The 16,232-nt window shown below is 44.2% G+C and overlaps 1 protein-coding gene across 1 annotated transcript in view; it reads left to right on the plus strand.

The window, feature by feature from the left end:
* Window positions 1–5,332: 5,332 nt before the first annotated feature.
* The window catches only part of FGF17 (fibroblast growth factor 17), a 30,779-nt gene continuing 19,879 nt past the window's right edge, over window positions 5,333–16,232 (plus strand). Inside the window, exon 1 of the mRNA XM_033950044.1 lies at window positions 5,333–5,426. Within this exon, the coding sequence (XP_033805935.1) occupies window positions 5,346–5,426 (81 nt within the window). The 5' untranslated portion in view covers window positions 5,333–5,345. The remainder of the gene's footprint in view (window positions 5,427–16,232) is intronic.

Genomic DNA, 16,232 nt, shown 5'->3' on the forward strand with positions numbered 1-16,232 from the left:
CTGCAGGAGACTAAGAACATAAAAATTGCCGCTGCTGGGTCAGACCAGTGGTCCATCGTGCCCAGCAGTCCGCTCAAGCAAGGGCCCCTAGGTCAAAGACCAGTGCCCTAACTGAGACCAGCCCTACCTGCATCTGTTTCGGTTCAGCAGGAACTTGTCTAACTTTGTCTTGAATCACTGGAGGGTGTTTCCCATATAACAGCCTCCGGAAGAGCGTTCCAGTTTTCCACCACTCTCTGGGTGAAGAAGAACTTCCTTATGTTTGTACGGAATCTATCCCCTTTAACTTTTGGGAGTACCTGCTCGTTCTCCCTACCTTGGAGAGTGTGAACAACCTGTCTTTATCTACTAAGTCTATTCCCTTCAGTATCTTGAATGTTTTGATCATGCCTCATCATGCCTCCTCTTTTCAAGGGAGAAGAGGCCCAGTTTCTCTAATCTCTCGTTGAACAGCAACTTCTCCAGACCCTTAACCATTTTAGTCGCTCTTCTCTGGACCCTTTCATGTAGTACCGTGTCCTTCATGTATGGTGACCAGTGCTGGACGCAGTACTCCAGGTGAGGTCGCACTATGGCCCAGTACAGCGGCATGATAACCTTCTCCAATCAGTTTGACCCCCTTCTTAATCATTCCTAGCATTCTGTTTGCCCTTTTCGCCGCCACTGCACATTGGCTTAGAGTTTGATTAAGCGATTAATCAAGAAATAATAAACTTCATCGACTTGTCAACCAGTACTCCCAAGTCTCTTTCCTGGGAGAGGGGGGGGGGTCTCCAAGTACCGCCCCAGACAGCCTGTATTCGTGTATAAGATTTTTGTTACTGACATGCATCACCTTACACTTATCCACATTGAACCTCTTGCCATGTTGCAGCCCATTTCTTGAGCACGTTTGTCAGTTTATTACTGGGATATTGATGCTACAAGGAAAAGTTGAGTTTTTGGGCTGCTGAGGACTAAGAACTAAGAACATTCAGTCTCTAACATGCACTACAGGACAGAACGGGACTTGGGGGTAATCATCTCTGAAGACTGCCAATCAAGTGGAGAAGGCTTCATCTAAGGCTAGGCAGATCATAGGATGTATACGTAGGAGTTTCATCAGCTGTAAGCCTGAAGTCATTATGCCGTTGTATAGATCCATGGTAAGGCCCCATCTGGAATACTGCGTACAATTCTGGAGGCCTCATTACCACAAGGATGTGTTGAGGCTTGAGTCAGTCCAGCGAATGGCCACCCGGATGGTCTCGGGACTCAAGGATCTCCCGTACGAGGAACGGCTGGATAAATTACGGCTATACTCACTCGAGGAACGCAGAGAGAGGGGAGACATGATCGAGACATTCAAATACCTCACGGGCCGTATCGAGGTAGAAGAGGATATCTTCTTTTTTAAAGGTCCGACGGCGACAAGAGGACATCCATGGAAAATCAGGGGCGGGAAATTGCACGGCGACACCAGGAAGTACTTTTTCACCGAAAGAGTGGTTGATCGCTGGAATAGACTTCCACCTCAGGTGATTGAGGCAAGCAGCATGCCTGATTTTAAGAAGAAATGGGATCGTCACGTGGGATCTCTGCACAGAGTTAAATAGGGGAGGGTCATTAGGGTGGGCAGACTAGATGAGCCGCGGCCCTTATCTGCCATCTTTTTCTATGTTTCTATCTTGCAGGGGAAAGGAGCAGTGCCTGATGGCATATTAGGGCCAATCCACTGAGTCTCTTGTTAATTTGCTTCCTAGTGTAGTACAATACAGTATACCACAGATCGGCCAGGGCCCACTTAATTTGGGTTTGGGGCCCTCAAAATTGTGGCATGATGGGGCTTCCTAAACACTGCCAGCTGAAGACTTTCTCCTCTTCAGGCAGCCATTGCTTTTCCAAACAGCAGCCTGCAACACTTGCCTTGTGCTGAAGCTGACACCAGCCTCTTTGCACATGCTCAGTTTACATGCATGTGCAGCTTGTGAACAGCAGTATCAGTTTGAGGCATGTGCTGCCAGTTGCTGTTTTTGGAAGAACGCTGGCTGCCTGAGGAGGAGGAAAGGTTGAGCTGGTGGCGTTAGGAGATCCCTACCAGTTCATGCATTAAATATTTGGGGGGGGGATTAGGTGGGGGGAAGGGGGGACTAATTACATGCCCATCCACCTTTTGGTTTCAGGCTAACCCAAAATTGGCTGTCTGGCTTATGGCCCTTGTGCTCGACTCCAGGTCATCTGGCTTTTTCTTTACTGCCTCACCAGAAGCATTTTTTCCTTTATGTAGCACTTCAGTGCTACACTCAATTGCATGTCAATAGTTATGTGAATTTTTCATGGTTTAGCCCAGCCTGTCTTGAATTTTGTCTTTGTTCCCTCTGCTGGGATGCTATTGTTCCATTCATATACCATCTTAGTCCTGAAGAAATGATTCCCACTGTTACTAGAAAGGAATAGAGTTTAGATGTTGTCTCCACTGAAAAAAATGTGCTTCTTTTCCATTACTTATACTGTGAGGTAGTGGAACAGCTAGAATAATTTTGAGGGGCTCCAAGATTTAACATGAAGGGAACTTGACACACCCTCTGTCCCACTCCACCATCTGGTGGCATCTAGAGGGTGGCAGTGAATTTGTCACCCTACCCTGCTTCCCACTATGCAGCTGGTACTGTGCATATATTAAAACTATTTGCAGGTTGCATGTGCTGTTTATGATCTAATGATATTGTGAATGAGAAGTGCTACTTATGAGGTTTTGACGTATATACCTTGCTGACTAAATAGCGGAGAAGGCTGTGGATCTTCAGTTGATGGCATTTCTGGCTCACACCAGCTACAGTCATTCACAATGACCATGGTTGTCCTGAGGTGAAAGTGGAGGGGCCTGATCACTTCCAGCCCTACCAGCGCAACAACACAATGATTGTGGAATAGAAGATCGGATTTACAAGTTTAATAAGCGTCTAAGGCAGGAGTGTCAAAGTCCAGTCTTGAGGGCCACAATCTAGTTGGTTTTCAGGATTTTCCCAATGAATATGTATGAGATCTAGTTGCATGCACTACTTTCATTGTATGCTAATAGATCTCATGTATATTCATTGGGGAAATCCTGAAAACCCAACTGGATTGCAGCCCTCAAGCAGGGACTTTGATACCCTTGGTCTAAGGTTTAGATCAGTGGTTCCCAAACCTGTCCTGGGGGACCCCCAGACAGTCAGGTTTTCAAGATATCCCTAATGAATATGCATGAGAGAGATTTGCATATAATGGAAGTGACAGGTATGCAAATCTCTCTCATGCATATTCATTAGGGATATCTTGAAAACCTGACTGGCTGGGGGTCCACCCAGGACAGGTTTGGGAACCACTGGTTTAGATGCACAAAAGTCAGTTTGCATTAATGTCTGGATTCGCTGTTGGCTGATTCCCCAATAGCGATCGATTGCCCTATGTGCAAAGCTCTAACATATCTCAAAAGTCCTTCCTTGAGGGCTGCAATCCAGTCGGGTTTTCAGGCTTTCCCCAATGAATATGCATTGAAAGCAGTGCATGCACATAGATCTCATGCATGCATATTCATTAGGGAAAACCCAATTGGATTGCAGCCCTCAAGGAGGGACTTTAAGACCCCTGTGACAAGAAAGAAGCCTCCTGGCATTGCTGTTAGGACTTTTGGTTTGGTTTTTTAATGGAGAAACAAAGCCAAAAACTCTTCCCTGGCGAGTTCCAGCTGTGGCTGGAGGGCCTGGAGCATGCACGGATGTGTGATATTGCCTGTGCATGCTCAGTGGCCCTCCAGAGGTGGCCAGAGCTCGCTGGGGCTTGCCAAAATCTAGACAAATGCCGGGTTTTGGAAAGTCCATCCAGGAGCCTGGACATCTGGTAACACAAGGTATGACCTCCTAGTGGAGGTGGTAGTGATATAAAATATATCTGAATTCAGGAAAGGGGCCAAGTACATTAGATCTGTAAGGGAGAAGGGATAGGCAGACTAGATTCTTAAAAACCATATGGCCTGTTCTTTTTTTTTTTTTTTTCTCTCTCACTCTCTTGGAAATATGAACTCCAAAATTGGACACAATGTTCCAGGCGAGATCTCACTAATCAGCAAGACAGAGGTTTATTTCTTAGGAGGAGGTATTTTCTTTTAACTTGGAGCCCCTGGATTTAATGTTTAAAGGTCATAAATGGAAACCCTCTGTGTAGTGCCTTAAGTGCTTCTCCAGTTGTTGAATTGTCTGCACCCAAAAGTGTGGGGATGCTCCTAGCTCCTCAACTTACAAAGAGAGGAGAGGGTCTGTCAGTCTAACCAGCTCTGGGGGTCCTTTTGCATTCTCTGTGCCTTCCTGTGCCATAAGATAGTATTGTAGTGACAGGGGGAAAAAAAAGATCAATAGACCCAACCAGTCTTAGCTATTTTTTACCATATGGCATACTTGTCTTCACAAATATTAACCTTTTTGTGATCTAAAATCTACTGCCTGTTTCCATATTATTGTCCTTACTATCACAGCAAAAGAAGGGATTTTGATGGTGCAGGAGCTTGCTCCAGTAAAATGTAATTTCTCTTGCAATCCTCAAACTGGTAGGCAGGTGGCAGCCTACCCCCTTTCCTTTAGGCTAGCAGCTATCCTGTAGAAGCTGTTCTGATCCTTTCAACACTGTAGTTCAGAGTGATGGCTGGATGTTTCCCAGTGTCCTAAGGAAGTTAGTGGCCAGGAAGTTACTATTTTGTGCCCCGATTGGCCCTTCAAATGCAGGCAATGGAGCACCTAATTTTACAAGCACTCTCTTGATGAAGTTACAGGGAAATACTTTTAAAACCCACAGGAGGAAATATTTTTTCACTCAAAGAATAATTAAACTCTGGAACTTGTTGCCAGAGGATGTGGGTGGTTAACCTAGATGGCTTTTAGAAAAAGGCTTGAACAAGTACCTGGAGGAAAAATCCATAGTCTGCGAGACAGACAAGGGAGAAGCCAGTGCTTGCCCTTGGATTTATAGCATGGAATGTTGCTACTGTTTGGGTTTTTGCCAGGTACTTGTGACCCTGGATTGACCACTATGTAGGGTTACTATATACGGGGGCGGGGGGGGGGGGTCAGCTGGAGCCCTTCCTCTTCCCCCACTGTACACACCCACCTTCCCTTTCCCCATAACTCTAATTGTTCACCACTGCGAGCAACACCTTTAATGTTGCTCCTTGGGACTGTGTCAGCTCCCACTGACATCACTTCTGGGTGCCACGCATAGGAAGTGACATCAGAGGAAGAGCCGACTCGGTTGCAAGGCGCATGTTGAAGGTATAAGGGAAGGGGGCATGCACACAGCAGGAGGGTCAGGGAAGGAGCCACACCACTGGCCATATGGCCCAGACCAAGGAGGATGGATCGAGACTTCTGGGTTTTACTTCCATTGCTCCCTTAACAGCCAAGGTGATACATGTGGTAATAAAATCTTTGAGTAATTCAACCACTCCTGGTCCTGATGGTTTTCACCTTCAAGTTCTATAAGCTTCTACAATCCCAGTTATGCATGCCTCTTTTTCATTATTATGAGCAGGTGATATCTGATGGTGAGTTTCCGAGGGGTTCTAATTCTGCTCTCGCAACTTTGCTTCCTAAACCTGAGAGGGATCTACTAAAGCCAAAATCCTGTAGACCTATAACTCTATTGAATGTTGATCTAAAAATTCTTGCTCATGTCTTGGCGGATAGGCTAGCGAATATTCTTCCAGACATCATTTGTCCAGAACAAGTGGGTTTTTGTTAAAGGTTGTAAATCAGTGGTAAATGTTTGCAAGGTGCTTATGTCATTCGCACATTGTAATTTGCATTCTGTTCCAGCCGTGTTAGTCTTGAAGCAGAAAAAGCCTTTGATAAGCTTCAAATTTATTATGGTTTGATATACCGCTTAAAAATTCCTAAGCAGTTTACATAAAAACATCATTTAAATTATAGGCAAAAAAATGGAAAGCAAATATGAATAATAAAGACAACAGGAGGGGACAAATTGGGATTGTCTTTTCAGTATACTATGGTATGTAGGTAGCTCAGGTTGATTTTTGTAGGCCCTTTTGACTTTATATTCACAGCCAGAGGCTTTGGTGTTGGTGAATGGAATGTTAACGACATCCTTTCTGATTTGATGGAGCACAAGGCAGGGTTGTCCCTTGTTTCCCCTCTTAAATCTAGAGCTACTTCTCTGTATGATATTAGCAGATTGGGATGTTGGGAGGACAAGTTGTGAAGGTATTGGCTTTTGCAGACATCTTGTTAGTACTGACTATAGAGTCCACTCATCCAACTTTGTTGGGTGTTTTAGATGAGTTTAATTATTACTCGGGGTTCCAGCTTAATTGGCAGAAATCTGTAGTCCTTCCTCTTGACCCTCAGCTACCATCTCAGTGAGAGGAGAAGTTCCATTGATGTGGGGAAAGGATGTGATTAAATAGGTATTTAGGAGTATGGTTTCCTAGAGATCTATCACAATTGTATTCCTTGAATGTAACTTAATGATTGCAGATAATGGAAAGCAAAGGATATGGCAAGATTACCCTTTGTATCTTTGTTGGGAAAGATATCCTTTATAATATGCTATTGCCACCTTATTGACTCTATTTATTTTAAATGCTCTCTCTTACTATAACAATTACCACACACTAGCAGATTGTTCGTTTATTGAATAAGTTTCTTTGGAATTGGAAAAAGCTTAGATTGTTCCTTGCTGTGGTAGCTTCCCGCCAAGATAAAGGAGGCTTGGGTCTTTTGAACACTCGGCTTTTTGCTGTGACCTGTTGGCTTTGCCATAAAAATGACTGGTTTAGGGATATTTCTCCCTTTTCCTTTACTTCAGTGAAAACTCAGTTGTTCCTCTTCCATTTTAGTGCTCTGTTACATGCCCCAGTATGATTTTTGTGATTCCCCCCCGGGTGAATATTCTGTTTGGCTACTCAGAAGACTTGGAGATGGAGTACCTTCCCCCATACCTTTTAAACGTTGGCGCAAGCAGTGACAAACTTGCTAGCTGGCTTTGGCGCTTTCTCTGATGTCACTTCTGGGAGGAAGTGACAGAGAGAGCGTCGAAGCCAGCAGCGAGTTTGTCGCGGCGTGTGCCAAAGCTTAAAAGGTGTGGGCGAGCGGCAGGGGGGATGGGGGAAGAGGGTGGGAGAGAGGCACCACTGCCCTGGGTGCTGGTCACCCTCGCTACGCCACTGTTGACCACTTTAAGATCATCACATACTATCACAACCAAGTCCTGCTCCTATTTTGTGTAGAAAAGTTCTTCACTCCCTAAACTGTACTGTTCCCTCAGGTTTTTGCAGCCCAAATGCATGACCTTGTATTTCTTAGCCACAAAATTCTGGACCATTCCTTACTAGGTCCTTCCTCATGTTATCCACACCATCAGGGGTATCTGCTCTATTGCAGATTTTGGTATTATCCGTAAAGAGGCAATGTGGCTTTAGCCAAGGGATACCATCTACCACGTTTCCTTGAAGGTGTGAATTAGCATATACCGGTAAACTGTCTTGATGGATTTCCCATAGGTAGTGCATCACCTTTCATATTAAACTTGAAACTTCAGCCAATTGATATATTGATATGATGTATCTGGATTCTCTGAAAGCATTTAACAAAGTCCCTCAGGAGAGACTCCTGAGGCAGTTATAATCTTATGAACTACAGGAAGCTCTGGCACGATGCAAGTACTACAGTCAGCATTAGCAATACATTGGACAGACTGAGATTGTACTGCACTTTGAAGTGAGGTTTATTACTGTCATGGTATGTGCAAACTTCCTCATTTGGAAACATTAGCTCTAAGAGGGAATAAGAGTCTTAGATCTTCTCCAGAACTGTACAAGTCCTTAAAGAAAATAGCTAAAAGCAAGTTCATTACACAGCTATAGAACTCAGAGGGCAATAAACAGAATGGTCTAGAACAGTGATCCCCCAACCCTGTCCTGGAGGACCACCAGGCCAATCGGGTTTTCAGGCTAGCCCTAATAAATATGCATGAGAGAGATTTGCACATAATGGAAGTGACAAGCATGCAAATCTGCTCCATGCATATTCATTAGGGCTATCCTGAAAACCCGATTGGCCTGGTAGTCCTCCAGGACAGGGTTGGGAACCACTGGGCTAGTAACTCTGATAGGATGGATTATTACAGGGGTGTCCAATGTCGGTCCTCGAGGGCCGCAGTCCAGTTGGGTTTTCAAGATTTCCCCAATGAATATTCATGAGATCTATTTGCATGCACTGCTTTCATTGTTTGCTAATAGATCTCATGCATATTCATTGGGGAAATCCTGAAAACCCGACTGGATTGCGGCCCTCGAGGACCGACATTGGACACCCCTGGATTATTATCAAAGATGTTCAAAAACATTTCTGTACTCATACTGTCATTACTAGAATTTCAGCCCCTCACAGGCACAATCGTGGAACAAGAGGTCAGTACTGCTTTTGTCAGCATGAACTGTAAGAGATTTCCAGGAAGTGACCGACTACCTGTGGAATATTACAAGACCTCCAAAGCGATGGTAGCTAAGGACTTGGCTAGCACGAAGGAAGGAAAGACCTCTGCTACACTCTTTGAAGAAATTCCTTTTGATACTGCTGCATAAAAAGGGAGCAGAAAAGCAAAAAGTGTGTCGCTATTTAACAATGATTACATTTCATGTCTCATTTCTTACATTCTGCCTATACCAATGCGTTCAAGGTGGATTGTATGTAAAGAAACCAAAAGTATAGTTCTGGGATCATACGAAATAGAACCATCAATACTTAACAGTAGTAAAATAATCCTAAATGATCAGAATCAATCTAAATAGAGATTACCATATTTTCTAAACAACATTGCTGTAACCAGTTTCTTTAAAGTATCATATTTTGCTAATTGTCTTATAGATATGGCTAATTCAATTAGCAAATTATGATGTTTTTAAGAAATTGGTTAAAGCAATGTTACCCCCTTCTTTCCAAAGCCACGCTAGCATTTTTAGCACCGGCCACCATGGTAACAGCTCTGACGCTCATAGAATTCCTGAGTGTCTGAGCCGTTACCGCCGCGGCCAGCGCTAAAAATGCTAGTTTGGCTTTGTAAAGGAGGGGGTTATTTAGAAAATATGTAATCTTTTTATTGGAGTTATGGATTGATTCTGATCAATTTAGGATAAATTATCAGCCAATATTCTTGAAGTCATCTTTATTTAATATTTATTAGGTTATTACAACATGATATACACAAGAACTACTCGTACAACTCAAACCTACTCCTACTATTTAACACTGCTACAGCGCTGAAGGGCGCACGCACTGTACATTTTGACATTAGACAGTTCCTTCCCAGAAGAGTTTACAATCTAACTTGGACAGACAGACATGTCATAGAGCGGTGGTCTCAAACTCAGACCCTAGGCAGGGCCACATTTTGGATTTAAAGTACTTGGAGGGCCTCAGAAAAAAAAGAGTTAATGTTTTATTAAAGAAATGACAATTTTGCATGAGGTAAAACTCTTTATAGTTTATAAATTTTTCCTTTTGGCTAAGTCTTAATAATAATATTGTCATTTATAGCTAGAGAGACATATGATCAAGAAACTGTTTTATTTTACTTTTGTGATTATGATAAGCATACTGAGGGCCTCAAAATAGTAGCTGGAGGGCTGCATGTGGCCCCCGGGCCGCGAGTTTGAGACCACTGACATAGAGGGTTAGGGATGCTGCAGAACTCAAGGTGAGAAGAGTTTGGAGTTGAAAGCAGTCTCAAAGTGGTAAGCTTTTAACTTGGACTTGAACACTGCCAGAGACGGAGCCCACCTTAGAGATTCAGGCAGTTTGTTCCAGGCATACGGCATATATTGCAGAAAAATGGATCAATAGGAAAATATATAAAGTTTTTATAACTGAACTCGGTAATCATGATTCTCTCAATATTGCCCATCCTAGAACAAATCTGTCAAATTGCATCGATGGACATCACACTTTAAGCCTCATCTCACTACCGGACCTGCCAAGTCTCCTGTTTTCTGCGGGGGAAACTCCCGCTTTTGTGGATCTGCTCTTGCGCTCCCACTGGGCAGCTGCAATCTATTGCTGAGTGGCCGCCCTATTCTGTGACTGCAGGAAATGCCTTTATAAAACATCTCCTGCTGCCGCTAATCCCATGGCAATTTTAAAAAAATTATTTATTTTCCAAACTTCAATAGTGCAATACATAAAAATGTAACATATAATACAATAAAAGCATATTCAACTTACAAGTAATCATAACCAACCATTTTCTCCCACCCACCCTATGATTATTCAATAAAACACAAAAAACATAGATTATTGCAAAAACCTTACCCTATTCTAATCAATAATACCCTCCCATCATCCCACCCACCCCAAGTATAATTACTTAAAGAACAAAATTAAAACAGAAATTACATTTTATGAAAGTGTTTCCTGCAGCTGCAGGATGGGGAGGCCATGGCTTATGCCTCTGGCCATCAATCAACTGTCCAAAAATGTATAAAGCCGCAAGGAGATGAAGAAGTTTAATGACTGCAAATAGCAAGTTGTGCCCCTGAGTTTGCCCCTGAAGAAGGATACGAAATGGGGGACTCTGTAGGTCAGTCGGGTGAGGCACCCCCCTAAAAGAAAGGGCTTGGACTCTTGCAGGCAAGAAAAAGCTAAGCTTCCATGTATATTTTTCAAACTGTGGTGGAAACTCTTTGTTATAAGGACTTTAGGATCTCAGTGATTTCATATTGAAGATTTTTGACTTCTCTAACTTTTAAAATAATATATTTTTCACTAAATATTAAAGAGCACTTTTGTAATTTGAAAACATTCATAATAGGGTGGAGGCAGATGATGGTTGTGGGTAAAACCCTATGGTGCACTCTAGGGTACACATGTATTATGGATACCCAGGTGAACTCCTTAAGCATTAAGAGGAAGTTCCCATAAACTGATTAACCACCCTTAATGAATGAAGTGAAATTATTAATGTGATTAAACATAAGCTTGAAAGCAGGCTTTTACGTGCAAAGAAGAAGTTTAAGAACATAAGAATTGCCGCTGCTGGGTCAGACCAGTGGTCCATCGTGCCCAGCAGTCCGCTCATGTGGTGGCCCTCTGGTCAAAGACCAGCGCCCTAACTGAGACTAGCCTTACCTGCGTACATTCCGGTTCAGCAGAAACTTGTCTAACTTTGTCTTGAATCCCTGGATGGTGTTTTTCCCTATGACAGACTCCAGAAGAGCGTTCCAGTTTTCTACCACTCTCTGGGTGAAGAAGAACTTCCTTATGTTCGTACGGAATCTATCCCCTTTCTTGGAGAGGGTGAACAACCTGTCCTTATCTACTAAGTCTATTCCCTTCAGTATCCTGAATGTTTCTATCATGTCCCCTCTCAGTCTCCTCTTTTCAAGGGAGAAAAGGCCCAGTTTCTCTAATCTCTCACTGTACGGCAACTCCTCCAGCCCCTTAACCATCTTAGTCGCTCTTCTCTGGACCCTTTCGAGTAGTACCGTGACCTTCTTCATGTACGGCAACCAGTGCTGGACGCAGTACTCCAGCTGAGGGCGCACCATGGCCCGGTACAGGTCTTTGGGATTGGCTTATATACCAATCAACTGTGCCATGGGTGGAGCAATGGGCGGTAACGCTCTAGAAATGATAGTAGTAAAAGACTGGGGGGGGCGAACCCAAAATATCCCGCTGAGTGGGTCGGCATCCTTGGCAGTTATTTCTAAAAGCCATTTTTCAGGATAACTGGACATTGATCCAGGCAAGTGAGCCATGTAAAAATCACGCACTCTGAAGGCAGGTCAGGTTTATGTGCTGTTTGATATTTGAGTTATCTGACTGTTAAGGTCTACTATTTTGCTTTGCAACTGCTGTTTGATGCTCCACAGAAGCTGCCACCCTAGGCAACTGCCTACTCTGTCATATGATTAAGACCCTATATGGTTGTTGTCTACAAATAAACTAGAATTATCCTGCTATTCCAATACTTAGACTATCTCTAAACATACACATGCAGTATTACCTCACTCCTGCTCTGCAGTGACCTATTTTCACCTGTTTCCTATCTCCTACTGTTTCTGTTACAATTATGAAATAATGTAATCTTCAAAAATAAAACTAATATAAAAAGCTCAATTGGAAGGGGTCGAGATAAAGCACATCAGCACAAGGTTTATTTCCTGATGACTCCACACATTGCACACGCTTCACTCGTGCCATACAGATTTAAAAAAAGTCTATTTTATCAGGCAGGCAAGCCAAAGGGAGGTTTGTTTGGTTTTTTTTTGCAGTTAATAAGCCCAGTTCAGAGTTTGTTAGTTTGATACTTATGCAGGTTTTGTTTCACTGTCTCTTCCCGCCCCCCCCCCCCCCCCCCCCCTCCACCAGTATCTCTGGGCCTCCTCCAGATACAGGGGCTGATTCTTTGGCCGCCTGAGCAGTTCAACTTGGAGACTGATAAGACATGAGAGAAGCAAGAAAGACAAAAAGCAGCAATCAGTTACTTGGCTGGTAATAAGTGGTGCAGTTGCCATGTTAGCGCACTTTGAAGGTTCATAACTATGGTAAACATGAATTTTAACACGTCGATGTTATATTTTTATTGAACTAACTTAATACATTTTTGACTGTATTTTGATGTATAGTGCTGCTGATGAAACACCTGTTACCAACACCATGAGCGTTTATTAGAGTTTGCAGCCTGAAAAGAATTGTTTGGCATCATTTCCTATGTGTAAGACCTGTGATTTAAGGAAGATTATGTAGCTTGCAAAAGGGATTTTGATGTCAAGCATATGGCTGTTTGTGTCAGGGACTCACAGGAGCTCTGTTGCACTTGAGTTCAGACATCGGTTTGCTGATTTTAGCCCGTTTTTTCATTGCTGTTATACAGGCAGGCGGTTTATTCAGGGCTTTAGGTAGGGTTACCATATTTTTCTCCAACAAATGACCCCACCCTATTCCACCTCCAGTCCCATCCTGTTCTGCCCCAGCCCTCCCCTCCCCAAAGCCTCCTCTCTTCTTCCAATCAAGCTTGAACCACATCTAAAGGGCCTAGAGCAGGGGTGTCCAACCTGCAGCCTGAGGGCTGCATGCGGCCCCATGCAGTATTTTGTGCGGCCCGGGTCGAGGGCGATGCAGTGTTTTCCTCTGCTGCCCTTGGGTGTTTACCATCTTGCTGGCTCCCTCCTCTGTTTTGCACGTTTGTGCGGCCCCAGAAACATTTTTTTGGCCAATGTGGCCCAGGGAAGCCAAAAGGTTGGACACCCCTGGCCTAGAACATGCACAGAGTGTGTGTGGCATCATCCGTACATGCTCAGAGGCCCTCCAGATGCGGTCGGAGTTCGTTGGGGCTTTCCAAATCCCAAATGCCAGGTTTTGGAAAGTCCTGCAAATCATCTGTGTAGATATAGCACCGAGTGTCCGTTGATTGAAGCTGCTAGCTGTGCTGATTAAGGTAGATATTAAATAAAATAGGCAACAATGTGAATCCTTGTGGTACTCAGCAGGGCAGTGCCCAAAGTAACAATGAGGTGCTGTTAAACAGTATAAGCCGTTGCCTAGGGTTACCGCCTAGTTCCACCCATCCCTGCCCCCGCTGCCTGCTTTTGTCGGGCAGGACATCGGCGCATGCACGGATGTGACGCAATAACATCATGTGCACACATGTGTGACATCATCGTGTGGTATCCATGCATGCCCTCCTGTCTGACGCGATGTGGAAGAAAGCTTTTCTTTTTTTTTTTTGGGGGGGGGGTTGAAACATTTTTATTGAGAAGCAAACAAATAGAACAGAGCAAAAATCAGCCAAACAAAGTCCAGATACAAAAGCAGGGCATAGAAGAATACATAAATTCAGTACAGTGCCCAAATCCCAGAGCATCACAAAAAAGGCTACACAAGAAAACTGCCTGATGGAGACACAGGAGGAAGGCCCCCCCAGGCATAGAGTACAGCAGTAACCCAACCAAGCCCCATGCACAAATAGCAGCAAAAGAAGGGGATGGGAAGAGAGAAGGAGCCCCGTCCGTGAGTTCGCTCCCATAAATTGTTTTTCTTGAAAGGAAATCCCACCCCAATGGCTCAAACAAACAACCCCCTCCCCATACATCCAGCCCTCCAGGCCCCAGAGAACGCCCCCCTCCCCCTCAGCAACTGGAGACAGAATGCCAAAACAACCTCACACGGGATCAAGCTCTGCAATGGCCCGGCCCCACAGAGACTCAGACAGCCTAAAAGGTCCCCCCCCCCACCAACTCCCAAGGCCACGCATCTCCCAGTGTGCCAGCTCTCAGAGCGACTGCCTCCATCCCACCAATTCCGGAGGCACTACATGCATCCACCTGTGGAGCACTCCCCTCTTTGCCACGAGAAGAGCAACGTATGTAAAACGCCAGTGGTCAGCAGTCAACCCCTGATCCAAAAACTCTTCAGCATGACCCAGGACCAAGATGTGATGGAAGAGAGCTTTTCAAAACCCAGACAAAGTGCTGGGTTTTGGAAAGCTGTCCGGACCCCCAGACAAGTCCAGGGAAATCCGGATGGCTGGTAACCCCTACTGTGGCCTATTTAACGGATAGGATCTGAATTGGCAAGTACTGTACCTGTTTCTGCTAGTCGTGCTAGCATGATATTGTGGTCCAAAGTGTCAAAAGCTGCTGAGATATCCACTATCCAGCAGTTACAACATCAAGGCAAATTTCATGTCTCAGTTTCTGTAAAGATCATCTAACAGGAGAACGAGACAACGGGTCCTGAAGAACATTCAGAAGGTGTCACCCAATATTACTCACTGGGAAATGCAATTGAAAATTGTTCTTAGACTTTACAATCCCCACAAGCTGCTGCTTTTCCAAAAATTATTCCCCTTGGAGAACCCATCAAAGGATTACCCCATAAAGAACATTTTTTGATAGAACCTTGGCCTATCAAGCAGGTAAAGTCCAAGCTTGGTTAGATGATATGATTCGACAAACTGCATCCTATTGTACTTTCAGGAAATTAGTAAAGACCTATTTATTCAAGAAATTTGTTACTCAATTAGTGACTACATCATAGTATTCACACTATAACAGTATAAAACTGTATATTGTACTGTTGCTTCTCATATGTTCTGAATTTCATCACTGAATTGTTCAGTTTTCTTATTTTGTGAACTGCTTAGAACTCTTTGGGTGTTGGCGGTATAGAAAAATAAAGTTATTATTATCTTTAAAGCCAGGACAAATGGTACAATACTGACAATTTTCTTCCAGGCTGGTGACCAAACCCCGGTTCCAGCTCTGCTGTTGCTTATCCAGCTCCAGTACACAGCAGCAAACTTTCCCCTTCTTGTATCAAGGTGTGCTCCGATTAATGTTTACAAATGGCACCAGGAAGCAGATCTGGGGGCCAGATACACTAAAGTCAACGATCGTCTAATGATCGTCGCTAAACCAGTTTTGACTAGTTTAGCGGCGATCACGTTTACCGACCCGTTGCAGAAAATGGCTCACCGCGTGGTTTTCAGCACGATCGCTCATTCTCCGATCCAATCATGCAAAGAAGCTCATTAATATTGAAATGCCGTGTAAATCAGTAGAGCGATTGATGCTCTAACATGGCTTCCCGATGCACAAAAAAAAAAAAGTGATTGCTTTTAGTGATCCAAAAAAAAGGGTCTGGTCAAGACCAGTCGCTGACTTGTCCCAAAAATCTTTATAACATGCCAAATCTTTTCCTTTTTTTTTAATGGGCACAGATGCTGTGGGTGTGCAACACATGCACAATATCTGCCCCACTAAAAAAAAAAGGCCCCTTCCCCCGCCGATGACGGCCCTCCCCGAAATATCCTCCCCCTCCCTGACAAACTGGCACCGAGACCGGGAGAGAAGAGGTTTGGGCTATTAGTCTCCTGCAGGAATCAGTAAGCAGTGGGTTGCATTCCCTGAATGGGGCAACAGAGCAGTTTTAGGAGCCCACCCACATGCAGTGTCTCTGCTAAATGTTGGTGCCCTCCTACTGTAGACTGCTTTCCCAGTGCTGAAGGAGGCAGAGAGAGCCACACAAACAGAGGCTTCAGGCAAAAAGCCATCTACAGTGACAGTCTCCTCTTCAGGAAGGACTGTGGAGGGGAGGGGGGCATGCTGGAGGTTTGTGGATGAGGAGGGGGCATCTCTCTATCTCCCCACATGGGAGCTGCTTGCCGTAGGGTTTTCTCTCCTACAGAAAGAAGATATGAAAGACGCT

Source organism: Geotrypetes seraphini, chromosome 6, assembly GCF_902459505.1.
Source record: "Geotrypetes seraphini chromosome 6, aGeoSer1.1, whole genome shotgun sequence".
NCBI classification, from domain to species: Eukaryota; Metazoa; Chordata; class Amphibia; order Gymnophiona; family Dermophiidae; genus Geotrypetes; species Geotrypetes seraphini.